This window comes from Balaenoptera musculus, chromosome 20, assembly GCF_009873245.2.
Source record: "Balaenoptera musculus isolate JJ_BM4_2016_0621 chromosome 20, mBalMus1.pri.v3, whole genome shotgun sequence".
NCBI classification, from domain to species: domain Eukaryota; kingdom Metazoa; phylum Chordata; class Mammalia; order Artiodactyla; family Balaenopteridae; genus Balaenoptera; species Balaenoptera musculus.
Genome location: NC_045804.1, coordinates 12,792,456 through 12,819,783, shown reverse-complemented (window position 1 = coordinate 12,819,783; position 27,328 = coordinate 12,792,456). Strand labels below are relative to the sequence as shown.

The 27,328-nt window shown below is 53.2% G+C and overlaps 3 protein-coding genes across 10 annotated transcripts in view; 2 read left to right on the top strand and 1 right to left on the bottom strand.

Annotated features, from left to right (window-relative positions):
- Positions 1-1,042: 1,042 nt before the first annotated feature.
- Positions 1,043-7,316, top strand: LOC118886318 (cytochrome b-245 chaperone 1). Of its 5 annotated transcripts, XM_036835886.1 has the most exons (8): positions 1,061-1,143; positions 1,517-1,735; positions 2,189-2,316; positions 3,148-3,189; positions 3,792-3,865; positions 4,448-4,544; positions 5,166-5,310; positions 5,728-7,316. In XM_036835886.1, exons 3-8 carry the CDS (start codon positions 2,232-2,234, stop codon positions 5,846-5,848), a joined length of 564 nt encoding a protein of 187 aa, XP_036691781.1. In that variant the 5' UTR covers positions 1,061-1,143; positions 1,517-1,735; positions 2,189-2,231; the 3' UTR covers positions 5,849-7,316. The 5 variants fall into 5 exon arrangements, with proteins under 5 accessions (XP_036691782.1, XP_036691786.1, XP_036691784.1 ...); XM_036835887.1 differs by lacking the exon at positions 1,517-1,735 and having other exon boundaries at positions 1,043-1,143; XM_036835889.1 differs by lacking the exon at positions 1,517-1,735 and having other exon boundaries at positions 1,058-1,134; positions 2,186-2,316.
- On the bottom strand, positions 7,263-25,080 carry HEXD (hexosaminidase D). 3 transcript variants are annotated; one of them, XR_005017711.1, is made up of 16 exons: positions 24,985-25,080; positions 24,653-24,765; positions 24,300-24,349; positions 22,377-22,517; positions 19,502-19,611; positions 17,706-17,793; positions 13,134-13,298; positions 11,822-12,005; positions 10,912-10,983; positions 10,586-10,781; positions 9,725-9,807; positions 8,716-8,794; positions 8,539-8,640; positions 8,265-8,354; positions 7,750-7,893; positions 7,520-7,658 (listed from the first exon to the last, which is right to left on the bottom strand). XR_005017711.1 is itself a non-coding variant. In XM_036835881.1 (15 exons), the coding sequence occupies exons 3-15, from the start codon at positions 24,312-24,314 to the stop codon at positions 7,472-7,474; spliced, it is 1,512 nt and encodes a 503-aa protein (XP_036691776.1). In that variant the 5' UTR covers positions 24,315-24,349; positions 24,653-24,765; positions 24,985-25,080; the 3' UTR covers positions 7,263-7,471. The 3 variants fall into 3 exon arrangements, 2 of the variants coding, with proteins under 2 accessions (XP_036691776.1, XP_036691777.1); XM_036835881.1 differs by lacking the exon at positions 7,750-7,893 and having other exon boundaries at positions 7,263-7,658; XM_036835882.1 differs by lacking the exon at positions 7,750-7,893 and having other exon boundaries at positions 7,263-7,658; positions 13,185-13,298.
- The window catches only part of OGFOD3 (2-oxoglutarate and iron dependent oxygenase domain containing 3), a 19,881-nt gene continuing 17,325 nt past the window's right edge, over positions 24,773-27,328 (top strand). Inside the window, exon 1 of one of the 2 annotated variants that reach the window (XM_036835884.1) lies at positions 24,773-25,396. In XM_036835884.1, the coding sequence (XP_036691779.1) occupies positions 24,858-25,396 (539 nt within the window). In that variant the 5' untranslated portion in view covers positions 24,773-24,857. The remainder of the gene's footprint in view (positions 25,397-27,328) is intronic. The other variant, XM_036835883.1, reaches the window with a different exon arrangement.

The following is a 27,328-nucleotide window of genomic DNA, read 5'->3' as shown; positions in this document are numbered from 1 at the left end:
ACATCTAGGATTATGCATATCTATGTATGTATATTTCTTTATAAGGTAATATGCACTGTGTATTAATCTTATGTAAATTATAAGACACATGACAATAGATATAAAAACATAAAATAAGTAGGAATACAAGCTCTAGTACGTTTTTCTAGCACTCCACAGATCATCTTGACCATCCCAGTTTGGAGGTCACTGAAGCAGGCAGTGGCCGTGTGGTGGAGGCTCTCCTGTAGGGTCCTTCTCCATCTGGTGGAAAATAGAAAGGCAAGTCAGGGTCCTGCTTGGGGCCTCATGTGGGGGCTGTGGGGACAAGTGCTGAGTGTGTTGGTGGAGAGTGGAGCAGGGAGGCCACCGAAGCGGCCATTCAAGATTTTCTTGGAGAAAACTGTCTCTCTTACTACAATCCTCCTTCCCAGACACTGGGGCAAGCTTCTGAGCAGCAGAAAAACTGCCATCACGAACATGTGAATGTTCAGTTTCCCCAGCTACACTGAGTTTTTTGCGGGTCAAGGATCTCTGGTTTTCCCCTACCCTCCTCCACTGTGCCTTGCAGCATTGTTCAGATTTAGTTTTTTAACCTGTTGATATTCTTACTGGGTTCGCAATTGAATCTGCAGATCACGTTCGGAGAATTTACATTTTTACAATAATTTTCCAGTCCATGAACAAATATCTTAGTTCTACTTTAATATTTCTTATTAAAGTTTTTACAGAATCTACCATAATGTTCGTACGTATCTGTTGTGAGGTTAACTACGTACTTCACGTTTTCTCACCATCCTAAGCGGATGTTTCGTGGTACAACTCACCTCACCTTCCTTTGCGGACTTTCTAAAGGTTGTGACCCCAAACGCTATCTGCTCAGAGCCCGGGCGCGCACACCACACCACGCGGCCGCCTCTGCTGCTCCGTAGGCAACCTCCCGTTGTAGCCCCGCCCGTTCTCCCACCTCGAAGGCTGAATGGGAGATCAGAAGTTAGCGTCCGCCCGCCCGCCCGCCGGTCCGGAAGTCAGCTGTCCCATCCGCCCCCGCGGGTCCGGAAGTCAGCCGACATAGCCCCCAGCTCCGGAAGTCGGAGGCCGGCGGGTACTGAAACCTAGAGGTCCCGCCTTTCCCCGCGTCCGCGTCCGCGCCCGCGCCCGCAGGTTAGTGTCCGCGGTGGACGCCCGGGCCGTTCCGCCGTCGCGGGTGGGAGGTGCGGGGTGGGCTGGGGGGCGGCTCCCGCAGCCGGGGTCCTGCTGGGAGCGCGGTCTCGGTACCCGGCCCGGCTCAATGCCCCGGAGGCCTGGCGGCGTGCGAGCCGGGCGGGGCGCCCGGTGTGGCCGCAGGGGTCAGCGGGGCGTGTCTAGGGTGGCTTGTGCCGGTGACAGGCGTGATCTCGCCCCGCGGGCGGCTGAGTCGCGCGTGGAGACAGATGAGGCATGTCAGGGAAGGAGCCGGTGATGTCCCAGGATCCTGGCTTTGTTTGTGTGAACTGAATTAACTATTTGTTGTCAGAAATTTGACTTGACTTCACAGGGAATATCTGAAAAGCTACCCAGAACGGGGTCCCTGGAGCCAGCAATTCGAGCGTATTGTAGCGTGCAGGGCAGAATTCTCCACGTGTGGAAGATCAATCCCCTTTGCTGACTCGTTCATTAAACCGGTGCTCTGGACTCTCCGGACCCTCCGCTCCCTCTGCTGGGTGCAGACTGTTCTTCTTGGCAGCTGTAGGAGACCGCAGAGCTGGCTTTTTCGGTCAGTGCCAATACAGACTCAAACCATGATGAGACTTTCAGTTCCCTTTTTCAGAGGCCAGCACAGGGAAATGAGGGTATTCTGGTAGGTTCCGGTAGGGTGCTGGAAGTTTGAAGCCTGCTGGGGGCTAACGGTTTCCAAGAGACTGAGGTTTCCAGGTAGGAAGGGAGCAGGTGATGATCAAGTGCTTGTTGATGCTTTGTGAGTCGGAGCAGGGGACAAAGCCCCAGTGCAACCATTACAACTGAGCAGAGAAGAACCTTCCTTACAGGTCTCTGGGGGATTAAGTGACTTGGCCGACCACAGAGACTGCAGTCAGCACGGGCTGACTGGTTCCTGAGCCTGTGTGGGCCTTGCTAGTGGGCAGCCTGGCTTCCTGTTCTGGAGAGGAGCTGGGTTCTTGTCTGTTGGCAGTGGCGCGAGGGCTCCAGCTGTCTATCTGCCCTTCCCCAGCCCCCCGGTCTCCTGTTGAAAGTGGTGGCAGCACGTTCCAGGGATGTATATGCAGGTGGAGACACGCACCAGTTCCTGCCTCCATCTGAAGAGGGCTCCAGGCATCAGGTCCTGGTCCCTGCTGGTTGGTAAGGATGTTCATATTTCTTCTCAAGTTAAAAATCTAACTTTAAAAAAGGATGAAAATTAAACTAAAATTTTCCGTGGTTCTACTACCCCAAGATATAGCAACTATTGTGCCTTTCCAACTTTTATCCTCTACGCGTGCTTTTACAGATGATGTGTGTCTGTCTTGTCTTTTTTCACCATTTAACATCCTTTGGTTAATACTCTGCATGCTCTTCTGAGGTCCCCGTACTTCCCCTTTTGCTTGTTTTCATACACCCAGTCCCAGGTATCTGATTTATGTCAGGGCCCACATGATGGAGACAGGAGTAAGGCGGCGGGGGCCCTGGCCTCCATCCCTGTCAGTACCCGTTGGAGGGCCCTGCACTCCCTAGGCAGCTGCACCATGTTGATTGGAACCTAGGTGTGTGGGGAGACGCTGCTGTGCCTTCAGCAGCCTGGCTCTGGGCCTTCTTTCCCAGGACTCTGCCTGATTTGTCTCACGTGCCGGGTTGTGATTCTTTACCTTCACTCTTGTCTTCATTCCACACAATGTGCCATCAGTGGGTAAAACCCACGTCAGGTTCCTCTTTCTGGTTCCCCCGTCAGCTCTGCAACCTCACGTAGGTATGTGTCCAGTGAATACTGTGACTGGTGTAGAACGTTCTTCTGAACAGACTTCCCGGTTGTTTCCCCCACTTCTGAGCCTGGTGGTCTTCTTGCCCCCTGCTCCCTGCGCTCAGCCATCCCTGGCAATGGGAAGGGCCTGCTTACCTGGGTCTGTGGGTCCTGGGAGGAGTTGGGCTCTGGGCTGGTGGTGGCCCAATGGGAAGGTACCTGCTTTCTCCTCGCAGGAATCTTGTCGATTGGCCTGGCTGCTGCCTACTACAGTGGAGGTGAGATGCATTATCTGCCCCCCAGGAACTTCCTCAGCTGATGGGAAGAGGGAAAAAAGGAAAGCCCATCATTTGTAATCTGCCAGGGCATGGCTTTGGGGACTGCCTCTGCCTCTAAATTGTTTGCGGATGTGGCCCACTTCCATGTGCTGGTGTGTCCCCCGCACCTTACGTTTTTCACTTATATCTTCAGCATTTTCATATATCATAAAATATTCTTCAGAAAGGCACTCTTGTGTCTGCCTCGTGTTCTGTTTCAGGGATGATCCGTGCTTTCAGCGGCTCCCTGTAAGCGTTCCCACCTTTCTGCTCTCACTCACCATGCTGTGATTGTCATCACGAGTAGACACCCAGGGGGAGAGTGAGGGCAGAACTGGTGGAGCACGTCCTGTCCCAAGTGACAGGGCCCGCAGTGCTAGGTGGCCATGGCGGGGGTGGGGTGTCCTTGCAGGCATGGGCAGCAAGCCAGGCCCCCAGGTGCCACTCCTGCCCTCGGTCTGGGAAGCAGCTGTGCTGGGGAGGGGGCACCGTCTCTGGGCACGTTGGCCTTCGCCCCTCTGCTGCCTTCCCTCGCCTGATTGTTTCCTTTGTTTGCTCCCCAGATAGTCTGGGCTGGAAGCTCTTCTATGTCACGGGCTGTCTATTCGTGGCCGTGCAGAACCTGGAGGACTGGGAGGTGAGGCCAGTGCAGGAAGGGTGCCCAGGCTTTTGGGCTCCTGGGCTTCCCTGCAGTGCGAATCAAAGTAGGAAAAAAGGCTCCAGGGGCCTAATGCCCTGCTCCATCCTGAAACTTGAGCTTAGTGGTTTCTGGATAGCAGGACTTGTCCTCTGGACATTGCCTGTCTATGACCATCCCTAGGCGAAGGAATCCTCTAAAGCTGTTGTTCTCCCAGAAGTTCTCCTAGAAGGGCAAGGCCACCTCCCTCGCCTCCCTTTTGTCCCTCTTCACGTGTCCTTTGGGTTGCCTGGCCCCAGTATTGCTCTCTGACTGCCGATCTCCATTCCCTCGTTTGATGACCTTGCCCACTGTGCTCGCTTCTCTTGAGTGCGGAGAGGAGAGGCTCCTGCTTTTCACACCCCAGCCCCTGGAGGGATCAGGTTGCAGGGGTTTGGGGTTCTGACTGGGATGGGAAGGAAGAGGGGCTGCCTCCTTGAGTGTCTGCTCTGGTGAGGGTGGGGACACAGTCGGCAAGTCTGTGTGTGTTGGGCTGGCTCACAGGCTAGCAGCCAGGTGACTGCCTTGTGTCTGGTGTTCTAGGAAGCCGTCTTCAATAAGAGCACCGGGAAGGTCGTGCTGAAGACGTTCAGCTTGTATAGGAAGCTGCTGACTCTCTGCAGAGCAGGCCATGATCAAGGTGAGGCGTGGGGAGTGAACAGGACACAGGTTACTCTGGGATGGACGGAGGGCGGCGAGCGTCTGTGTGTGATGGCAGGGAGCAGGCTTGAGGCCTGGAAATGGGCTGGGTCCAAGCTGGCCACTCAGTGACCAGAGTTGTGTCCTGCCTCGTGGACGCTGTGTACCCCAGATGTGCACTGGCCCAAAGGAAATTGCTGGGCAGCCCCCAGCTTAGTGACTGGCCGCTAGAAACCAGGAAGGCATTTTCCAGCAGTTGGGGAAAATGAAGCAGAAAGCTGGGCAGCACTGTGCTTAGCCGCCTCCTGACATGTTAGACTGAGAGAAGGGGTGGGCTTTTCAAGGCAACGGTGGGCCTGCTGGACATTCCTTCTCACCCAGACTGGACATTAACCAGCAGCCACACAACCCTGCACTGCGGTCAGTGACCTGTGACATCTAAGGTCAGGGTCTCGGCATCCTCTGGGGCCCAGCCTCAGACATGGCGTGACACGTGCTCTCTGCTTCATGACAAGCGTGATGTGATCCTCTGCATCGTGGCCCTGAAGCAACTGTGCCAGCACCCAGGTGGGAGGGGCAGGGTGGGTGGGGGACACGGCCACTGACAGGGCCCTGCCCACAGTGGTGGTCCTGCTCAGTGACATCCGGGACGTGAACGTGGAGGAGGAGAAGGTCCGGTACTTCGGGAAGGGCTATGTGGTGGTGCTTCGGTTTGCCACGGGCTTCTCCCACCCCCTCACGCAGAGTGCTGTAATGGGCCACCGCAGGTAAGTTGAGGACGGGTGACTTGATTGGCCAGGGCTGCCCCTCCCCCTCACCCCCAGTCAGGTGGTCCTCCCCAGGGACTGCCCAGCACGGCAGGGCATGGAGAGAGGCCTCAGGAATGTGGGGGAGGAGGTGAGGCCGGGGGGCCAGGCCTGCCACCACCCACTAGGGGGAGGTCAGGGGTCCCCACAGGGACAGAGAGGGGATGGGGACGTCAGGGGTCCCTGGTGGGCATAGAGGACTGGGCTAGTGTCAGGTGAGGGTGGGGATCAGGACTGAAGGTGCTGGGTCCTATCCTAGTGGGTTACCCTGGAGGTAGATACCTGGGGTGAGACTGGTATGGTCTTGTGGCTGCTGCGGGGTGGCCAGTACCTCTGTCACAATAACCCACCCTTCCTCCCGGTGCCGGTCTGGACCAGTGATGTGGAAGCCATCGCCAAGCTCATCACTACTTTCCTGGAGCTGCACTGCCTTGAGAGTCCCGTGGAGCTGTCTCAGAGCAGTGACAGTGAGGTCGATGGCCTCGGGGACCAGAGCTGACCTCCACGGGACCCCCGCCTTGGTTCTGGTGGGGCCCCAGCAGGACTGATGGGCCGCCTACAAATCCTCCTCCTCAGCTCCTGGCTGTGTCCCTGGAAGCCCCAGGGCAGGACCCTCAGCCGTTCCTGCTGCTTGCTTCTGTCCTCTGAGCAAAACCACAGTGGAACCTTCTCTGCAGGCTCCGAGGGGTCCAGAGAGGGCATAGGCCTCAGATCTGTCTCTTCCTGGAATCAGACAGCCTGCTGGGGCAGTGGCCTGGTGTGGACAGGCCAGACGTGCTAGCTGTGTGGGGCTCAAGGCCTCTGAAGTGGGAAGCAAGAACACCCAGGGTCCCAGGGTGTGAGGGCCAGGGCTGAGCTCTTTGGGTTGGGAGGTTCACCAGGACCAGGTCCTGAGGGTTGTGGTGAGGTGCCAGCGGGCCAGTGCAGGGCCAGCAGCTGGGTTAGGCTCTGAGGATGCTGCTGCCACATGTCATCCCCAGGAATCCCATCTCCTGCCCTGCTCCCCATGCCCGTCCCTCCCCGCAGCAGGACGTCCTCAGTGGTCAGAAGTGAGGTGCTTGCCTGCGGAGCTGCCGGGGCTCAGGGTGGACGCCAAGGGGCACAGCTGGGTGGTGTGCTGCAGCCACTCCTGAGGCTTCCACAGCCCCCAGACCGCTGTCCACTCAGGTGGCTCATCTCGAGTCCAACCAGGATTGCAGCCGGGCTCTCACAGAGAGGATAACGTCCTGCCCCTGCCCCCAGTGTAGGCAGAAGTTCTCTCTTCTAGCCTTGTGCAGCATTTAAAAACCTGGACCCATCCCTCAGAGCCCAGATTCCCAGCTTCTCTCGAACTCTGGCGCTGGGCTTGTGTGTTTGGGCCCAGAATCGCTGGGCTTACGGCTGCCCCTCAGCAGCGCCTGAGCAGCTAGCTGCAGCCACCCTCGTGGAGTCTGGGTGCCAGCCACACTGACCCTCAACTGCACTATTGGTTTTCTCCTGCTTTCTCTGAACCTAGGCTCCTCCGAGGTACAGCATGTGCCCAGAGCACCTCTGAGTGAGGGACCCATGAGGCTGTGCACCTGGGAACGGCTGCATGGATCAGGGGTTCTGAGGCTGCCTGGGTGAGAGACAGCAACTTCCAGGGAACTCCAGAGAAATGAGATCCTCTCCCTTATCAGTGGTGGCCGCCAGCCAGCCCTTAGTTTGGGCACAAGGTCATTTAAACATGCCAAAGTTAGGTTTCTAAATGGTTAAACCTGAAATACTTTTTTCTTAAAAGGTGTGAAACAGCTATGGTTGGTTTCTTGTGTGTTTGCCCCTGGGCTGGAGGAGGGAGGGCGTTTGGCCAGCTCCCCTCTCCCAGGGCTGGGTTGGGCGAGGAGGGTCTCCAGACCATCGTGAGGGCCAGTAACTAAGTCTTTCAGATTTCTGGCTTCCACTCTCCTTTTTATTTTGAAAGAATTAAAGTTCTAATGCTGATCACTGCATAGGCCCAGAGTGTCTTTTCCTTCCATGTTTACTCTTGTTTCTGTGGGCGCTGTCTGCTGGCATGGCTGCCCAGGGCTCAGGAGGCGCACGTGGGGCTGGGTGCAGCTGGATGGGGGTGCAGGGAGGCCGACAGCCTGAGCTTGGCCCCCTCCCCTCAGGGGTCCTGACCTGAGTCAGGCCTGGCGCCGGCTGCCTCACCCAGATCCTGCAGCAGAGCCTGCAGCCGCCGCAGGCTGGGGCGCACGTTCTCCTCCAGCCACTCCTCCACCGCGTCTGGGTAGAAGACACGCTGCAGGGCAGCCTCCAGCTCCCCCACGAGAACGCTCCACCTGGCCAGGAGACTGAAGACCAGGAGGCAGTGAGCCTGCCTGGCGAGGGCCCTGGGGCATACCTCATGGCCTCCAGAACCCCACGGGTCAGTACATCCCGTACCTCAGTTTACTCATCCATAGAACAGGGCCGTTAGCACCAGCCTCATAGGGTTGTTGGGAATAAGTGAATGACTGTCACAGTTTGACCTCTGAAACTAGAAGGCACTTCACAACTGGCTGGCAGGGTTTTTCTTGGTGCATGAACCTGTTGACAGTTGACTGCATCTTATACTCAGTAGGGACAGTCTGTGTTGGCCTCAGAGCCAGGAGAGCACTGGGGAGGGCTGGCTGGGACCCTGTCCCCATGGTGACACATGCAGCTGCAGGGCCAGGATCAGCCCTAGGCAGTCTGGTTCTATGGTGAGCCCTGGACCCTGCTCAGGGCATCTGGTGACCCTCACCCTCTCAGGCAGGAACGCCCCAGCTTCTCTAAAGCCTAAAGGCACAGCTGATTCGGTTGAGTCACCTAGGAATCCACGGCTGCAATACCTAGAAAGCTTGTCCAGAAAGCTGCCAGCATGCAGTAGAGGGTGGGCAGCCTCGGGGATGGGCACGGCTGGGAGGGGTGTGGGCTACCTGAGTGCCTGGGGCTGGATGTGCTGGATCATGACGGGGTGGATGAACTTCCGTCTGCGATGGTAGGGGCTGAACCAGCCGGTCACATACCTGGGGGCAAATCCACACACATAGGTAGGCACGCTGTGGCTCGTAAGGCAGACTCGGTGGTTGTAAAATAAGACCTTTGAAAATCTGGTAGAAATTTTAAAAGGTTGTTTTCCGCCCAGAAAGTCTTGCAGGATTGGCTGGCCCTCACCCTGCCGGGTGGGGGGTCACTCCCCTGCCCACTCACCTGTCCCTCTCCAGCAGCGCATCCACAGAGCTGCACAGATGGAGGCTGACTTGTGTGATGAGGTTCAAGATGTCGCTGCCAGGGAAGGAGCCGGCCCTCTCACTGCACAGGGAGCCGCTGTGCTGAGGATGCATCCAAATATTGGGGGACAGGCAGGGCTGGGGGTGAGGGTGTTACCTCCTGAAATCCGTTGCTTCCAAGCTCGAAGTCCCAAGAAAGTTCTCCACTCTTGCTTTAACGTTTTCGGCAAAGCCTCCTAAAACCAACCACAGACGGAGGTTGGAGGGGCCTCTGGAGGAGGAGGTGGCCTGGACTCTGTGCTGGCTGGACCTCCTGGCCCTCAGGCATGGGTGGTGGGCAAAGCAACTGAGAAGGACTGCCGGCCAGGCCCAGCTGGGCACATGCTGACCTCAGGGATGGGTTAGCCCAAGGCTACTGCAGCCTGGTAGGGAGGTGAGGACACGCTGGAGGCTCTGTGCTGCCTGCCTCCTGGGGAAGGGGTGCCAAGGCCAATGCGCTCCTATTAGCACAGGCATCTGCTCTGTTGTCTGTACCTTTCCCCAAAGAGTTCAGAACTGACACTTCAAAAAAGGATAAGCCAGAGTCCCAGTATCTGTCCTTCCACCTCCCTGTAGCTCAGCACAATACAAAGTGTTTATTTTTCAGTCCTCACTTTCCTCAACCACCTCGACGTTTTTCTGTGCCAACACCACATACGTTGCTACTTAAATTCCCACCTGGTCCCGTATAATATGCAGTTTATGTAACCAGGGCCTCGTCACCAACCTTGCCTGCTGGTCTCCTCTGTCTCTAAGCACCTACGCCCACACCTGGCTGCTCCCTCGAGAACCAGAAGTGAGGGAGCTGCCCCTCTGGGGCCACACCCACCAGCACTGGGCATTCAGGCTATTTATGCAGCGAAGGTGGGCCCTCTCCTGCACCCTATCCATGATGAATTTTCTTGTGGGTTCACTGTGCCTGCAGGGCATGTCCCCCTAACTTCCTGGTCTGTGTCCTGGTTTAGGCTCGAAGACCCGGGCTGCAGTGGGGTGGGTGGGTGGCTGAGCCGGGGCCATGGGTGTGTTCCCCTCTCCTGCACTGGTTGGAAGACCACAGTCCAGCCCCAAGGAGGTGGCAGTTGGGGGCCCCGGGCACTAGGCTTCCTGGGAGGAGCAGGGGACCATACCATGTAGAAGCACCTGCAGACAGACAGCCAGGGACGGGATTCCCACGGGCAGCAGCTCGCACAGCACAGAGAAGTGGTCATACCTAAGTCCGTGGGAGAGGGGCGCTCAGCACAGCAGATGCTCAAACACGAGCCACCGCGAGACAGGACAGGGATCTAGAAGCTTCTGCAGAGCGTTTGCTGCTTCCGGAAGGTTCCATGGCTTTGCAGGAACCCCACCCAGAGTGACCTGCCTGGGCTTAATGCTCTGTGGTTGCCACCCTGAAATCCCTAAGTTAACCTCTGACTCAGCTTTATGAGTGAGGGCTGAGGTCCAGTGGGTCAGCCCTGCCTCCTGCTACCTCCTGTGGGTTCAGGGCCTCCTGCTCTTGGTGTCAGGGCCACCTGGCCTCCCCCTCAGGATGGGACCTGAGGCCAGGACTTGCCTGGGACCAGGGGTTTACCTGTAGCTCTACTTTTCAAATGGTGTGAAATCCTAAACAAGCCGAAGTCTGTCCTCATGCCTCTCCCAACATGACCTCGGGCAGGGAGGCAGGGCGGGGTGAACATGCAGAGACGTGTGGTTCGGACAGGGCATGGGCCAGGAGGGCCAGTGCCCTAGGGCCCTGAACACCCCGAGCAGCGTCCCCTCTGCAGAGTGTGGCGTGAGGGGCTTGACCCCAAGTGGCTTGCTTTGTGCAGCTGGTCCTTCCACACCCTCCTCAGAGGGCCGGCTGCTTCCCCTTGACCGAATGGCGGGAAGGACTGAGGCCCAGACTGGATGGGCCGAGGAGGGCGGTGTGTCCTAGGTGACGGGAACCGCTTTGACCCTCCCGGGAAAGGCCGGCCCCGAGAACGTCCCTGGGGCCTGCATGGCCTCACCTCTGCCAGCCAGTCAGGACGATGCCCTGCAGCGTGTCCGCTGGCACGCTGCCCGCCACCTGCAGCCACTGCACGTGGTTTCTGAGGTGGTGCTCGATGGGGGTCAGGGCCTGGCTTGCCCCCGTGGCTCCCTTGAAGGCACTGGCGGCCCAGAGCCAGGAGAAGCCGCTCTTCCGGTATTTCTCCATGAGGAGCGCTGGGTGAGCAAGTGAGAGGTGTGAGTGGCAGACCCTGAGGAGGTGCAGCCGGGAAGCCCGAAACACACACTCGTCCGGGTGGAAAACCGGGAGGAGCCCATGACCGCTGGGCTCTGTTCTGGTACTGACCCTTGCTGTGGACGTCCAGGTCGGCCCCGTAGTCCCAGAGCACAGGCTCCACCAGCTGCGGCACCCTCGATGCTGGGGGTGGAGAGAGGCTGTGAGGGCGTGTCCCTCTAACTCTCCCTTCTTGCGTTAAAATGAATTTAAGTACAGACTCAATACTATGCTATGATTTTGGCTGTAAATGCCGCAGCCACAAGCCCAGCCGGCTTTGGAAGTGACTGGACACTGCTGGAGCTGCCCGGGGTGAGCCCCAGGCCAGCGGTCCCAAAGCTCCCTCGAGGGGGACATGCTGTCTGCACGCGGGGCCGGCCCAGGTGCAACAGGAACATACCGCTAAGTGGACTTAATTGTAATTAATTAAAACCCAAGTGGCCACGTGTGGTAGAGGCTGCAGCGAGGACACCTGGGTGGGCCTTGCGGAAGCATGGGCCATGACCTCCCTGTCTCAACCTAGAGCCTCAGGCAGGCTGGGCCCCGGAGGGCTGGGGGCCCACTGCTTCCCTCCACCAGCCGGTGTGAACCTCAGTAGAGGCCCCTGCAGGGCTGGCCGTGCAGGTGTGTGGGGCCGAGGCCCCTAGAAGCACTGGAAGCTCTCAAGTGCCACCAGGGGCCCTTGCCGCCCCGCACCCCCGCCTTTTGATGGCCAGCGCCCCTCGGGGCCTCGTGCTGCTCTCTGGGTCAGATCTCTCACAACAGTACTCCTGGCAAGACTCCAGGAGGCCTTCTAGGGGAATGGCATTTCCACATGAGAAACGGTCCTAACAGGATGGTCTGGAGTTAGCTTTGGTGCGGATCTACTACACGGTCTCTCCTTGACAGTCGGGGGCTCAGAGTAGCTCGGCTTCCTTCCCTCATGGCACCAGGAAGCGCCCTGTGGAGCTTGGCCGGCCCCCCAGGGCCATGCCTGGCCGACCTGAGAGCTGGTCCTCGGGGATGTCCCGCAGCATGTCGTCCCACACCAGGGGCGTCGTGGTGGGGTGCTGGGCCTGCACGTGGCTGGCCACCGCCTCCATGTAGGACAGACACAGCTCTGCTCTGGTGTTGGGCTCCTGCTGCAGCCACTGTCTTGAGTCCTCACCCTCTCCGAGGTAGTAGACCTGGGAGGAGACACAGGTGGGTTTGCCCCAGGACCACCCATCCTCACCCACGGGTTCACGCTGTGGCCTGGGAGACTCTCGGGGCAGCTGCCCATGGGGAGGAGACAGTGAAGGGTGCCCTTGCCTTCTGCACCGAGACCCGAACCTCGACTCAAGACTCCCTTGAGCCTGGGCACAGGGGCTCCACAGCAGCCAGAAGGTGGAAATAACCAGACGTCCAACAACACAAGATGGATAAACAGAGCGTGGCCCATCCACACGCTGGAACGTCACTCAGCCACGCTGGAGAAGGTGCCCAGTGAGAGAAGCCCACGCACGGGGCAGGACTCCATTTATGGGGTGCTTAGGGGGCAATGCAGAAATGGAAAGGAGACTGATAGATGCAGGGGCGGAAGACAGGGGGGCGGGGAGATGAGAGGTCCTGCAGTAGCCGGGGGGAGGGCTGCACAACACGGAGAATGACTTAAAAGTTACTGGATTATTCACTTTAAAGTGGTTACAGCGGTAAATTTTATGTTATGTGTATTTTACTACAAAAAAAGAGATTTTTTTTGAAGAAGAGGATCAAACTCTGGGGTAAAATGTCTACAAACCACCATCCTATCTCAGATGCCCAAGCTCAGACGAGCAGAGGCCTTTGGGTCACTGTGCTCGGTGGCTCGGTATCTTCCTGGCCACTGTGTTTCTCAAGGACAAGGAGGGCACCTCTGGGAACCACCTTTCTAGCCAGTGCTCCACGGCCCTAAAGTGGTATTTCCTTTCTCCCACAGTCCAAAACTGCACTTCTTCAATTGGAAGAAAGGAACCGGCTCAAACTCATGGCCACACTGACCCCGAGGACGTGAATGTGCCGTAACCAGGGGCTGCTCTGCTGCTGTCCTGTGGGTGCCTGCACCCCACTGCACCCTGCTTGGCTTGGCAGGTTCGCCGGCGTGAGATCACCCGTCAGCTGGGACCAAGGCCCTCACTGGGGACATCTCCTCGGCCAGCACTTCTTTATCCTCGGAACTACTTTTCTATTTAAGAGAAGAACCCACGAGGTGGGAGAAGGTGACCTTGAGGTGAAGAAAAGGGGCTGCTGCAGAGCTGGGGGAGCCGCCTGCTGGCAAGGCAAGGCAAGGCACCCACCTCGTCACAGCCGATGTGGAGCCACCGGGCGCCCGGGTGCAGTGCCATCACCTGGTCAATCATGGCTCCAACCAGTGCCAGGGACTCCGCCTTGTGGGGATTCAGGGTGTTGGGGAAAAGTGCCACTTCCCGGAGGTGAGCAAGAGCCTCGTGCTTCAGCACAAACTGTGGGGAGACAACAGGAAAGCTGGTGACCCTGGGGAGGAGCTTGTCCCCGAGCTCCCTGAAGTCCGGCTCCTGCCTCTGAGTCCTGATGGCCTCACGTCTATTAGAGTCCCCGGAGGGGCCGGCAGGGCTGCACTGCGGACCAGAGCCAGGGTGCCAAGTGGGCGGGTCTCTGAGCAACATGGCTGCTTGGTCAACAGCCCTTCTCCCTTCCAACTCTGACTGGGCTGAATGAGAAAACGGAAAAGACAGCTTCCCTTCACAACAGAACTACACACGGGTGGACTTCTTGCTCAAGTGAAGGGGCTGGCAAATCCTCTCCCCAAAACAAGTACAAAGTGGAATGATTTGTCCAAAATGACCGTTTTAGGGCTCCAGAAACCAACCAAAGGTGAACAACGAATTGGGAAATGCGTGTTCATGAAAGGCTGCCATAACTTTGGGTAAAAACAGATTCTGCAGCTTCTGCCTAGGTGCTCCCACCCCCCACAATGGCTGGCTGCGGGTAAACCCGGCCTTTGGGGACCTGTCAGTAAAAGTGGCAAACTGTTCTGAATTCTGCGGTCCCCATAGGGCGACAGAGGTGACACATGTTCTCCTTACACACCGGCTGGCTGGGGCCACACACACCCAGGGGCCCGAGCAGGCTGGGTGGAAAGCAGAAGCCGCGGCAGACTGAGAACTGCCTGAACCCTGAGTGTGGCCCCCCAATCCTTGTGGCACAAGGGGGGGCCTTATGGGCTCGGGCACAACCACCACCCAAACCCTGCGGAATCATCAGCTGTGAAGACCGAAGAGTGACCCCTAGGGCAAAAACCAAAAACAAGAATACAAAAACAACAGAGGCATCCGTGACCACACACAGCTGGGGAGACAGATTAAATCCAGGCAACTTACACCTACCCATGGGGGGAAAAGTCAGACTTGCTATAACATATGATCTGAAATGTCCAGTTTTCAACCAAAAATTGAGACATGCAAATAACTGGAAAGTGGGACCCAGACTCAAAGAAAAAACAGTTCTATGGAAACTGATGCTGAGTGGGCCTAGATGTTGGATTTATCAGACAATTATCTCAAAGAAACTATTACGACTATGTTCCAAGAATTAAAGGAAGGGCTTCCCTGGTGCTGCGGTTAGGAATCCGCCTGCCAATGCAGGGGACACGGGTTCGATCCCTGGTCCAGGAAGATCCCACATGCCGCGGAGCGACTAAGCCCGTGCGCCACAACTACTGAGCCTGTGCTCTAGAGCCCGTGCTCTGCAACGAGAAGCCACTGCAATGAGAAGCCCCCGCACCGCAATGAAGAGTAGCCCCCGCTCACCGCAACTAGAGAAAGCCTGCGTGCAGCAACAAAGACCCAATGCGCCAAAAATAAATGAATGAATGAATGAATTTTTTAAAAATTAAAAAAAAAAGAATTAAAGGAAACTATTTACAATAAGGGAAATTAAAAATCCATTCAGGGGGAATTCCCTGGTTGCCCAGTGGTTAGGACTCTGCGCTTTCACTGCCGAGGGCCCAGGTTCAATCCCTGGTCGAGGAACTAAGATCTTGCAAGCCACGCAGTGTGGAAAAAGACAAATCCATTCAATGGGCCCAGCAGCAGATCTGAAATGTCAGAAGAGTCAGTGATTGGAACAGAAGATCAACAGAAATTATTCAATCTGAGTAACCGAGGAAAGGTACAAGAAAATGAACAGAGCCTCAGAGACCATAGGGCAACATCCGAGCTACCAACGCATGAGCAAAGGAGTCCCAAAAGAAGGGGACAGAAAAAAACATGAAGAAATGGCCCCAAACTTCACAAAAGTGAAGAAGCTCATCAAACTCCAAGGAAGATAAAGGCAAAGAAACCCAAACCTGGACACATCATAACCTAAAAGGCACATTTAGGGGAATAACACAATTAATGGCTGACATATGACGTTCGTGGTTTGGGAAACTCAACACAGTAAAGAGGTAATTTTCCGCCAAAACTGATATACAGATTTAACACAATCCCAATCAAAATCCCAGCAAGGTTTCTTGTAGATACATAGAGAAACTGAATCTAAAATACATATGAAGAGGCAAAGGAACTAGAATAGCCAGAATAATTCTGAAAAAGAATAAAGTTGGAGGAATCTCACTACCTGATTTTAAGACTTACAATAAAGCTATAACAATCAAGATAATGTGGTATAGACAAAGGGATAACACATAGATCAATGGAACAGAATACGGTCTAGAAATAGATTCTCATAAATGTGGTCAACTGATTTTTGACAAAGGTGCAAAGGCAATACCAAATCTCAAAGAAAGCAGTCTTTTTGACAAATGGTGTTGGCACCATTGGTCAAGCAGTGCCATACTACATGCAAGAAAAATGAACCTCCACCTCACACCTCACACAAAAACTAACCCCAAATGGATCATAAGTCTAAATGGAAAATGTGCAAGTGTAAGACTTTAGAGGAAAACAGGAAAAATCTTCATCACCTGGTGACTGGCAGAGTTCTTAGAAATGACATCAAAAGCATGATGCATCGAAGAGAAAAACCGATAAACTGGACTTCATCAAAGTTAAAAACTTTTGCTCTTTGAAATACACTGTTAAGAGAATGAAAGGACAAACTGCAGATTGGGAGAAAATGTTTGTAAGTCACGTATCTAACAAAAGACTTTGTCCAGAATACACAAAGAATTTAAAAAACTCAACAGTTCAGAAAGTAAAATGCGCAAAATCCTTGAACTGTGCTTCACTGCTGAAGAGGGTATTCTGATGCAAGTGACCAGACGTAGAGTCTTCGCCAACCCTGCTGACACCTTGATTTTGGACCGCTGTCCTCCAGACAGTGAGAGAACAAATGTCTGTAGTTTAAGCCGCCTGGTTTGTGGTCCTTTGCTATGGTAGCCCCAGGAGACGAATCCACCGTAAGCGCAGAGCAAGGCCACTTAAGGAGCAGGAGGGCGTGGGACGATGGAGCTGTACTTGAGGCGCTCAGACCAGCTGTGGTGGGGAGCAGGGCGCGGGGTGGGGGTGGGCGGAGTGATGCTGGGAGACCCACTGGAGGACTTCACAGCAGGTCAGGCAGTAATTTAGACAAGGATGGTGACAGTGGGACGGAGGGAATGCTGATTCAGGAGGCAGAGGAGCAAAGGGTAGGACCTGACAGTAGACAGGAAATGCAGCTGGTGTCGGGGGTTGGGGATGGTACAGCCCCTCCCTGAGGCTGGAAGGGGCCTCTCAACAGAGACACCAAGCAGACAACTGTAGACTAGAACCCAGGGTCTGCACTAGAGACAGGGGTCCTGGGAGTCACTGAGGACAGGAGAGGGAAGCAGGAGGGGAAATGGCTTTGTCCAGAGAAGGAGTGTGAAGTGAGTAGAGGGCCCTCAAGAGGTGCCATGGGGACAGCCAAGTCCAGTGCAGCTACAGGACAGCACATGGAGAAGATGCCGGGCACAGCCAGAGCCGGGGACCAGGAGGCCGTAGGGTTTAGGAGAAGGGGGTTGTGGGTAATGAGAGCGTGTCGGGACCGGAGCCCAGAGAGCACAGCAGGGAGAGTCAACCAGGAGAGCTGGAGGGCAGATGGTGGGAGAGAATCCCTGAACAGGAAGGAAAGCGCCATCACTGGGAGTGAAAGTGAAGATGTGGGGGAAGGACTGCTGATAGATCTAAACGGAGCCTGAGAGCCATTAAATCAGTATTATGTTTAATTTGCTTCCCCTTATCTGAGGCAGACGTGAAAAATATTTTTGAAGATCACATAGGAGCTTGGGAAAATATTTTCAACATTAAGTGAAAAAGGAGAACACAGAAAGCACGTTTTCTTTTTTTTTAATAAAGTATTTTTTAAAAAATATTTATTTATTTATTTTGGCTGTGCCGGGTCTTAGTTGCGGCACATGGGATCCTTAGTTGTGGCATGCAGGATCTTTAGTTATGGCATGCGGGATCTGGTTTTAGTTGTGGCATGCGGACTTCTTAGGCGCAGCATGCATGTGGGATCTAGTTCCCTGACCAGGGATTGAACCTGGGCCCCCCGCATTGGCAGCACAATTGAACCCGGGCTCCCTGCATTGGGAGTGCGGAGTCCTACCCACTGGACCACCAGGGAAGTCCTAGAAAGCACATTTTCTTAATGTTGTATTTCACCTCGCACAATAATAATTTGATGAATACACGTTAAAAAGGAAAACAACCCAGTCTGCAGGGCTCTGTGGGAATCAGGCCCCCCATCCAGCTCTTCTCCTCCCCTCCTTGGACAGAGGGTGCTCCCACCTAGAGCTCCGAGCTCCTCAGCTGTTCACAGAGCCTCTCTGTACAGTGCTGAGCTGCTCCCTGCCTGTGTCTGGCCCCGTCCGTGCACCCCTGAACCCCACACCTGGGTACCAGGTAACTTCCCTTCCTCCCACTTACCTCCATGTGCCCAAATGTCTGCACCAAGGGAATGACCTCCAGCTCATTCAGTGTGGCCAGATGCAGGATCTCTTTGATTTCGGAGGGGCTAGAGAGACCAAGACCACCCAGAGAGGTTCACGTTGGCTTCCACTCAGGCTCCCCCCAACCCCCCTCGTCAGGTTCCTGGGGGAGTCTACTGCGGAAACTAGCAGGGTCGCTAACTCTGAAAAGCCCAATGGATATTCTTAAGTTTTCAGAGAAGACTCCCATGCTAGAATTTAGGAAAACGATGCTCTGTTATATCAAGTAACAGTTTACTTCTTGTGAGAATAGTACCAGCTATTCTGACCCAAACTCGACAAGAGGCTAAAGTCATTTTACAAGAAACTAGGCCACACAAGCAATCATATTTTAGAGCAAGGGTGGGAAGACAGGCCTGAGAACAAACACACCACCTGTTTCTGTACAGCCTGTGACCTAAGAATGGTTTCTGTTTTAAAATTGTTGAGAAAACTCAAGAGAAGAATATTTTGGGACATGTGAAAATCGTATGGAATTCATCCTTCAGTGTCCACAAATAGGGTTTTATTGGAACACAGCCATGCCCACTCATTATTATCACCTGTGGCTGCCTTTGCCCCACTAATAGTTGTAACAAAGATCAGATGGGCTGCACAACCTAGAACATCTACTGTCCGGCCCTTTATAGAAAAGGCTGGTGATCCCTTTAATAAAGGAAAAAAAAAAAAAGTTTCAAGATTCGGGTGGGAGTGTCCCTTCAGGCCAGCATTCCGTCGCTGAGGCCACTGAGGACGCCATGCTGGAAGGGCCCACTGCCTGCTCCACCGTGAGTTGTCATTTGTGAATTTATCTCAACTTCTGTATGTGTTCGAACCATCTCTAAAGTTAACCAGTTCTATAAATGAATTGATTGTATAAAGTTCTGTCTTTAAATATACCTTTTTCAAGCTTCACGGGAACCCTGGCACCTTTTTCACTTTCAAAAACAAAGGAACAAAACGTGTTCATTGTAGGAATAAACACGAATGCCTCCGCCATCTCACCACATTAAGGCTCTGGCTCATGCCTTTCCGGTTTCCTGCCCACACGTACGTGCTGGGAGCTCTACCACGTGGAGCCAAGCTGCCCTCTGGAACGGCTGGGCTGCTTTACAGCCCACCAGTGGGAGGCTTGCTTTTGCTCACCCTCGTGGACACAGAGCATTATCATTTTTTTAAAAGCTTCACCAATTTGGTAGCCAAAATGGCATTTCACTGTTATTTTATTACTATCATATACTTATTGGCTATTTTTCTTTCTTTTTTGGGGATCAAAATGTTCTTTGCCCATTTTCTTTTGGGCCATTTATTACTGATTTACATGGATACCCATAATTTTAAAGCCAAGTGGGGTGCACCCATGACCACGCTATCTGGCTTCACTGATTCTGATCCTCTCCCTTTTAATCCTCACTTTCCTGGTGAAGATCCCACCTTAAACAGTAGCCCTCCTTCCCCTGCATGGACACCTGTCAAAGTGTCCTCCACACACTTCACACCCAGACAAGACTGAAACAGATCACAGCGCTTCCTCGTGGGGGATCATAGCTGATGCTTATTTTCTTTTAAACGTTTCCAAATTCTCTTCAGTGAACCTGCTTTATTTTTATGATTAAAGACACGCATTTAACAAGACAGAAGAGGACTGTCCTGCTGTCGTTCAATTCTCACCTGGCCTCCCCTCCCTTCCAGGTTGCCGCCCCACACACCCCATTTTCTCTGCAGAGGCATCGCCTTGCTTGGCGGCTCGGGTACCTGTATGCGTGCTTGGCCCTCAGCAGCCTCAGGTGGCCCTCGTAGGGAAACATGTCTTCATACTCGATGAGGAGGCCGTTTGCACCCAGGGCACGGAACAGGGGGAATATCTGGGGGAGAGGGGGATGTGATGAAGAAATGACTATTTGAACAGAAAGTGACACAAGTGAAGCTCATGGACTTGTTCTTCCAGCTGATGGACATGGATTGTAGTTGATCTTTGTATTTTTCCCGTGTACTCCGTGTGACGCCAAATCAAATTCTAATGTAGTGATGTGTTCATTTTATATAAGGGGGCGGAATGGGGGGGGGAGCTGGGGCAAGGGGAGCCTACAGGGCTCTGGAGGGTTACTGCAGCACCTGGAAGGAGCCTAGAGGAGGGAGATGAAGGAGGAAAGAGGCTGTCCCACTGTGCTCATGGGGTCCCTCCCCTGGTTCTCCCCCACTTCTTTCTCTACCTTTATCTCAAAGAACATGGATCCCTATCCTCCAGGACTTTTAGGACTGTGTCTACTGTATACAGGACTGAGATTTTCTTCTAGCCTGGCATCACGGCCAGGGGTGGGCGCTGAGGGAGGGGGCTCCTGCAGAAACTTAGAATAGTAACCCACCTCCAGACAAGGGCCACTGTGAGTTTTATGTGATTTGTAGCATTCTTGTTGATGTTGCTATCAGAAGTTTTCTTTCCCCAAGAATATGGGGATGTTCTGAAGCATGCTGGATGGAAGGAGGAAATCAGCTTGGGACTAAGAATTAGCTGGGATAATTGTAAAATGGGTAATCAATAATTGACTACAAATTACAAGAAGAGGCAGATTGTGGAAAGGAGTCAAACCAACCCAGGTCGGTCACTTACACAAATGGAACATAATGGTTACAGCATTTTCGTATTTTCCTCAGCGTTTTTGTTCCTGGCTTCCCTTGTAGCCTTTCGGCCGTCTGACCACTGGGTGGCCTCTTTGGCATTTCTATTGGGGGTGGTAGGGATCCTTGGTGCTGTGGGTGGCTAACAGGCTGCTAAGCTCAGCCTAAGGGTGCCACCCAGCCAACTTGTGGAAACAGGAGGAATAAGAAATTGTTGTCTAAACCTCTCTGTCAGCAGCAGCAGGTAATGAAATGGGGGCTCCAGCTACACATAAGCTGGATCTTCTTTGCCTGTCTTCCACATCTATCCATTTGTCACCATGCTTTTATCTCTTCACACTTGACTTTTTCTTCTCGGCCATTTATTTCCCAATACTGTTTCCCATGGCGTCTATTCACTTTTGTTCTTTTTCTAGTTTAGTCTCCGTTTCTGATTTTCTTTTTTGCTTTTGCTTTCTAATTCATTCCCGAGTCTGGAGGCAATCTTTTCACAACCTCCTTCTGTCTGGCTGTCACATTTCTGGGCTTTTCTATTTCTGACTTATGCTGTTCTTCCATAACTGTATCACTTTCTTAGCATCTCTGCTCTGATTTTGAAATACTGCGGAACTATGTCATCTGCTTTGTGGTCACATGTTCCTGGTGCACCTTCACTGTTACTCAGATCATCGTCCTCTTTTTTCTTACAGTGTCTTTGTGTGGCACAACCACACTCCTTTTCTGTTGCTCATTTTTAAATGAGATGTGTTTTCTTGTGTTTCTGAGAGCAGGTTCTTCTGTTCGGGATGGAGCTAGGCCAGCCCAGGGCTCCCTCTGCTGCTGTTACATAAAGGATTAGCAGTTATGGACTTTGTGCAGCTACTGCCATAGCACGTGGTCTCCACTCCCTCTGGATCCCGTCCCCCCAGTATTTGAAACTTCTCTCCACTTCACCCACAATGTTCCTGCCCAGCTCAATGTGGATTTTTTCCCCAACACTGTGTCCTTAGTGTGGGCTCTGTCCTTCTGGAAGAAGTTTCTGGAAGGTATTTTGGAGTGCTTTGAGGCCTTGGGCACTCATCCTCAACCTGGAGCCAGGGACGACTGGCCCAGTTTCTGACAGACCTTTACTAGTTGGGCTCTTTTCTGGGTCCTCTGGTCTTGACATCATCTGAATTCTTTTTTCTCTTTCCTCTACCACCCCCTGCCCGGCTGCTAACACCACGTGGGTGTTGTGCTGTCGGTGGTTTGGCCCCACCCCTTGCGTTTTGGAATTCACGGGGATACCCTGATGCCTACTTTTGATTTAGAGTACATGTGTTTTCTGTGGCTGCCCTAAGAAGTCACCACAAACTGGGTGGCTTGAAACAGTAAGAATTTATTCTCTCACAGTTCTGGAGGCAGAAGTCCAAAATCTAGGGTGTCAGCAGGGCCATGCTCCCCCTCTGAGGCTGTAAGGGGAATCCTTCCTGCCTCTTCCAGCTTCTGGGAGTTTCCAGCACCCTTGGTCCTCCTGGGCTTGTGGATGCATCGATTCTAATCTCTGCCTCTGTCCTCATGTGGTACCTTCCCTGTGTCCTCACATCATCTTCCCTCTGTGTATGTCTCTGTGTCTAAATTCTCCTCTCCTTATAAGGCTACCACTTATTGGATTAGGGCTCACTCTATCTCCATATGACCTCATCTTATGTCAATGACATCTGCAAAGACCGTATCTTTAAATCAGGTCACATTCCAAGGTCCGACAGGTTAGGATTTAAACATATCTTTTTGGGAAACACGATTCGGCTCACAATGAAGAGGTTGTGTGCTTCTTTTGTCCTTTCTGTTTTTCCTTTTCCTATCGTGGTTGCTGTCTGCTTTGTGAGGGGATTTGGGGGAAATTCAAAATCTATGCTGCTGCCACCACCGTGCCCCAACTCAGAACCCACAGTTGTGTTCCAAGCACACGTCTACAGAACACTGATTGTTCACAACTTCATAACCAAACCCAAGGCAAAGTGATTCTCTAGAGGAGAAAGGGAGCTCTCACCTCCGAGAGGTAGCAGACCCTCGGTGGGGCTCCTTTCAGGTCCAGATGAACTAGTCGCATCTTAAATGGTGAGGAACCCGACATCATACTATTTTTTGTGAAGTCATGCGACAAAAAAACCTCTTGTCTGGGCACTTCTTCCTAGTGGAGAAATTCAGGGTTATAGACTCCAGAGGCTCAACTGGCCTGGTCCTTCCAATGTCTGTTTCAATTCTGATATGAACTGGGAGGGAACTCATTTCACCAACATGAAATCGAATCAAGATGTCTGTCTTGGGACTTCCCTGGCGGTCCAGTGGTGAAGACTCCATGCTTCAGACTTCCCTGGTGGCGCAGTGGTTAAGAATCCACCTGCCAATGCAGGGGACACGGGTTCGAGCCCTGCTCTGGGAAGATTCCACACGCCGCAGAGCAACTAAGCCCGTGAGTCACAACTACTGAGCCTGCGCTCTAGAGCCCGCGAGCCACAACTACTGAGCTCGCGTGCCACAACTACTGAAGCCCGCGCACCTAGAGCTGTGCTCTGCAACAAGAGAAGCCACCACAATGAGAAGCCCGTGCACCGCAACAGTAGCCCCTGCTTGCCACAACTAGAGAGAAAGCCCGTGCACAGCAACAAAGACCCAACGCAGACAAAATAACTAACTAACTAACTAACTAACTAAATAAATAAATAAAAAGACTCTATGCTTCCACTACAGGGGGCATGGGTTTGATCCCCGGTCGGGGAACTAAGATTCCGCACGCCACGCGGCGCAGCCGAATCTAAAAAAAAGATGTCTGTCTCCATGTTCAAACATAGGGACCCTTGCCAGTTAGTTGTGATTTGTCCCTAAAATAGAACAGCATTGTTTCCTTATAAAATGGCTATAATCTGTAATAACACAAATGACTGCAAAATAATTTCTTGTTTTAAAGATCCTCTTATCCTATGTATACTATGCCAGTGAAAACAGGCAAATATCTCAAACACTTTTCAGGCCCCACAATATGATGTTTTTGTAGAAAATTTATCCTCAATTTTGTTCTACTTTGAATAGCGTTAAAAACAATTATATTTCTAGAGTTCGAGTCAGCTTGGTTGTACGGAGGAAAAAATTCTAAAAATTTATTCTAGGTCAGAGAAAACTGTCTATGATTTAAAATAGGCCATTGATAATTTAAAAAACAAGTAAGCCACAAGTTAATCAGTGCTGGCTAGTTTATATTAAACTAGAGAAAGTATCTGGATGATACTGAAGCAGCTGGGAAACAGTGAAATCTTATTTCTTCTATCATAAAACACAAAGGATTAGATGGGAAAACGAAAGACAATCTTTGTGTATTGGTCATATATTCAGCTCAGTAATTCAAACTACTCATTCTGTGCAAGGATTCATAAATCCCTGACCTTAAGGAATCCATAATATAACAGAAGAAATAATATAATGCACACAGAAACCAATCAGTTTGATTTTTTTAAGAATAAACTATATTCAAGACAGTCTCAATGAATGACAAAGTTCTTAAAGCAATTACCTAAATTACCACTGAGAAGTGGATGAGTTTAAGACAAAGCATTCTGAAAAACTGCAACGTTTTAAAGCTGAATTGTTTTACGTTTAAAAAACACCCCCCCCCAAAAAAAACCCCAAATCTATTTTCCTGGGAATAGAATTAAAAGAAAAAAAAATTTTTTTTTAAATATTTTCCTGGCTGCACCGTGCGGCATGTGGGATCTTAGTTCTCCGACCAAGGATCGAAGCTGCGCCCCTTGCATTGGAAGTGCAGAGTCTTAACCACTGGACCACCAGGGAAGTCCCAACAGAAAAAATTTTGAGCTGAGAAGTCTGCCTTGGTCCTGTGTGTGCCTCCTCGTATTCAGAGAGAAATCCTCCTATTATTCCTGTAGCCCTAGAGTAGGAATGAACACAAACATCTTACCTGCATCAGACACATTCAGAGTTGTTTACCAATGTAAGTTGCTGCAAAATCTAAAGGAAAAGGAGAGGGAGAATTCAGTAATCCATCTTGTGAGCGTGTAGTTCTTTGCTTTGATTCCCTCCTGCATGAAGTCTATAGAAATGTGATTATTTCAAAGACTTGGGTCAACTGTCATTATTGTTACCAGACAACCTGGCAGGTCTGCAATTGTCCCAGTTCCTCGGGCTTCCAGGTAAAGTTACCAGGAAATGGCATCTGATTTCCCCAGTTTCGGGATTGTTGGGCAGATCTCTTTTCTTGTTCAATGAGTCTAAGTAGGTTTTCTTTTCCCCCTGTATCAGTAAATTACTCACCTTCTTCAGACTTAATCCTCATGAATGAACCTCACTGCTAATTCCTCTCTTTCAGAATCAGGTGTCTCCACAGGGCTGGTTAAGATCTTCTTGCCCACTGGACGTAAGGTTCTCTAGGGAAATTGAATGTTGTAAACAAAGCATCAGGGCCTAACGGATACATGTGTACTGAGCACCAACTGGACCCAGTGCCCTCCAGTGTGGCATGGGCCGGGGGAGAGGGGCGTGGAAACCCCACAGAAGAGGGTGCGGAGTCCCTGGGAGGAGGGCTTGGAGAGACCCCGGGGTGGGGGGAAAGGGCTTGGAGAGCCCCGGGAGGAGGACTTGGATACCCCCGGGAGGTGGGCTTGGAGACTCCGGGAGAGCACGCACGGCGGAGCGAGGACACACTTCAGACGAAGGCTTGGAGGCTCGTCGGGTTCCGCGGAAGGCACGGGAGGAGGAGGGGGCAGGCAAGGGCGGGTGCGCCGCGGATGCGCATGGGTCCCCGTTCCGCCCCGCTCGGCGCTCGGCCTCCGATTGCTCAGGCCTGGCCACCAGACCGGAGGTCGACGGCGGAACGCGTCGCTCCGCGTCCCCGGCTGCGCTGGTCTCGCGCTACCTCTCGCGGCGCTCGTCCCGGGCTCGCGGCGGATCCCGCGTTCGACCCGGCTCCGCGGCGGCCTGGCCAATGGCACCTCAGAGGAGGGGCGCTCCCAAGGCGCCCGAGGGCAGCGGGGCAGCGGAGCGCCGGCGCCCGAGCAGGTACTGGGCAGCGCCGGGAGCGCGCGGACAGCGGCGTGGGCGGGGCCTGGTCGAGGGGGAGGGGCCTGGCCTGGAGGGGCGGGGGCGCGGTGTGGCGGGGCTGTGGGCGGGGCCCGGTCAGGAAAGGCTGGACCTAGTGTGGGCGGGGCCTTTCCCGGGACGGGCCTGCAGTGTGGGTGTGGCCTGGCCTCGAGGGGCGTGGTATGTGCTTGGGCGAATCGGGCTCTAGAGGGGTGTGGTCTGTCTGGAGGGCGTGGCCTGCAGAATCCCGCGAGGCCACCGCCAGGAGGGTCGGGGCTGGGTGGGGGGCGGCCCAGGAGGGGGGCATCCCGTCGGGAATCTTCTCTGACCTCTCTCACCCATATGTACCAAGGGTTCCACCCCTGGCCTCCCGCACGGGGACGACGGCTCCGGGACCCCCATCGTCTGGTCTCTGTGTACTTTCTTCAGGGCTGTGCACGTGAGGGTTCCCCGTTGGGGGGCCCGATGAAAAAGTGGTCTCATCACGTAGCCTTCGAGGGGATTCTGCCTAAAGCTTTAAGAGCCAGGGGTGTATTTTAATCATTCCAGTATAAGTTACCTTGTCGTCGTGCTTGCCCCATGGGCCATGGACCTTGCTCCAAATCCCCTTCTGTTTTGGCAAGATTCTTGGGGTGCAGCTTGAGCGAGCTTACCCTGAACAGGGGTGCTTATTTTGAGGAGACCTCCAGGGGAGTGTTGCATCCGAATCTGGCCCGGGAGGCTGTTTTTTCCCCTCTTGTCTCTGTACCTTCCTCTCTGTCCCTTTCTGTCTCAGCAGCCGGGCTGTACCAGGCGAAGGTGTCACCCACAGCTTTGCACCTGCAGTTAGGGTTCCAGCCCCTGCTGCTGAGATGAGCGGGCAGTCGCCCTGCCCCATTCGGAATTGGGGAAGAGAAATGATGGGGCCACCGGAGTGAGGTGTCCACCCTGGTCTAATTAGAGGAGGCCAGGTGGGCTGGAGGCTAGACAGCAGTTCTAGGAGTGGGGGTGGGGGTCTTTGTGTTCTGGGCAACTATGCTCCCGGTTTAAAATGATCATGTATTCACCCAACCTAGTCTGACTGAGCTGTGCCCACCTTGGGATTTATTTAATCGGAATTTGTGTGTTATATATATAGCAATTTGAAGTGTGGAGAGACATATAAAAATAGAAGGCAGGCTCCCTGCTTTTAATCATATACTTGAAGACATGAGGTGCACCTCCTGAAAGGATGCCTGGATCTCTTTTCTCATTTCTGCCAGTGCTTCAAGCCCTTCACATTTTTCTTAGATAACAGAGTGCACGGCTGCTCAGCTACACACACGTGAAAACACACGTGCATGTACACAGACACACATATGCATGGTTATATACCACCCAAACACACATAGACACACATGTGCGTGCACACACACACATGCCTACAACTTCTGCACAGGCAGTGTGAATCCCACAGTTAACCTGGGTGGTACAGAAAGTGTATTACTGGTGAATCATTTCTGTTGTACTTGTATTCTCTTTGTGGCTGGCTGGTGGTTTTAGTGAAGTGGGCTTGACTCATGCTTAACTTACTTCACATTGTGTGTGTGTGTGTGTGTGCGCGCATGCATGCACACACACATGCACTGGGACCACATGCATGGGGTTGTGGCAGTCATTTTTGGATGCAGGCAACGTGATTGGGGCCACAGACTCTGCCAGGACCTCACAGACAGGTTCTCCATGGGCCTGGCCAGGCTAGGAGGAACACCAACAGGCAGTTTATCTTGTTGCCCTTGGGAACAAGTGAGCCCTGTCTGGTCACATGGGGTGAGGGGCACGTTCCCCACCACATCCTCCCATGCTGGCGAGTGCCTCTGGATTGACTGAGAGTAGCTCTGACAACGGCCAGCGTGGGAACAGTTTAAGTCTGTAACTAAGGGTGGGTGTGGT

Bases quoted from the DNA above. Each gene is read 5' to 3' on its own strand.
- LOC118886318 (XM_036835887.1), top strand. From the start codon at position 2,232: ATGTATATGCAGGTGGAGACACGCACCAGTTCCTGCCTCCATCTGAAG. The intron at 3,190-3,791 runs GTGAGATGCATT...TTTGCTCCCCAG, and splicing joins TGCTGCCTACTACAGTGGAG to ATAGTCTGGGCTGGAAGCTC. The intron at 4,545-5,165 runs GTGAGGCGTGGG...CCCTGCCCACAG, and splicing joins CAGAGCAGGCCATGATCAAG to TGGTGGTCCTGCTCAGTGAC.
- HEXD (XM_036835881.1), bottom strand. The intron at 12,006-13,133 runs GTGGGTGCCTTG...GTCTCCTCCCAG, and splicing joins TCCACATCGGCTGTGACGAG to GTCTACTACCTCGGAGAGGG. The intron at 10,782-10,911 runs GTCAGTACCAGA...TTGCTCACCCAG, and splicing joins CCTGGACGTCCACAGCAAGG to CGCTCCTCATGGAGAAATAC.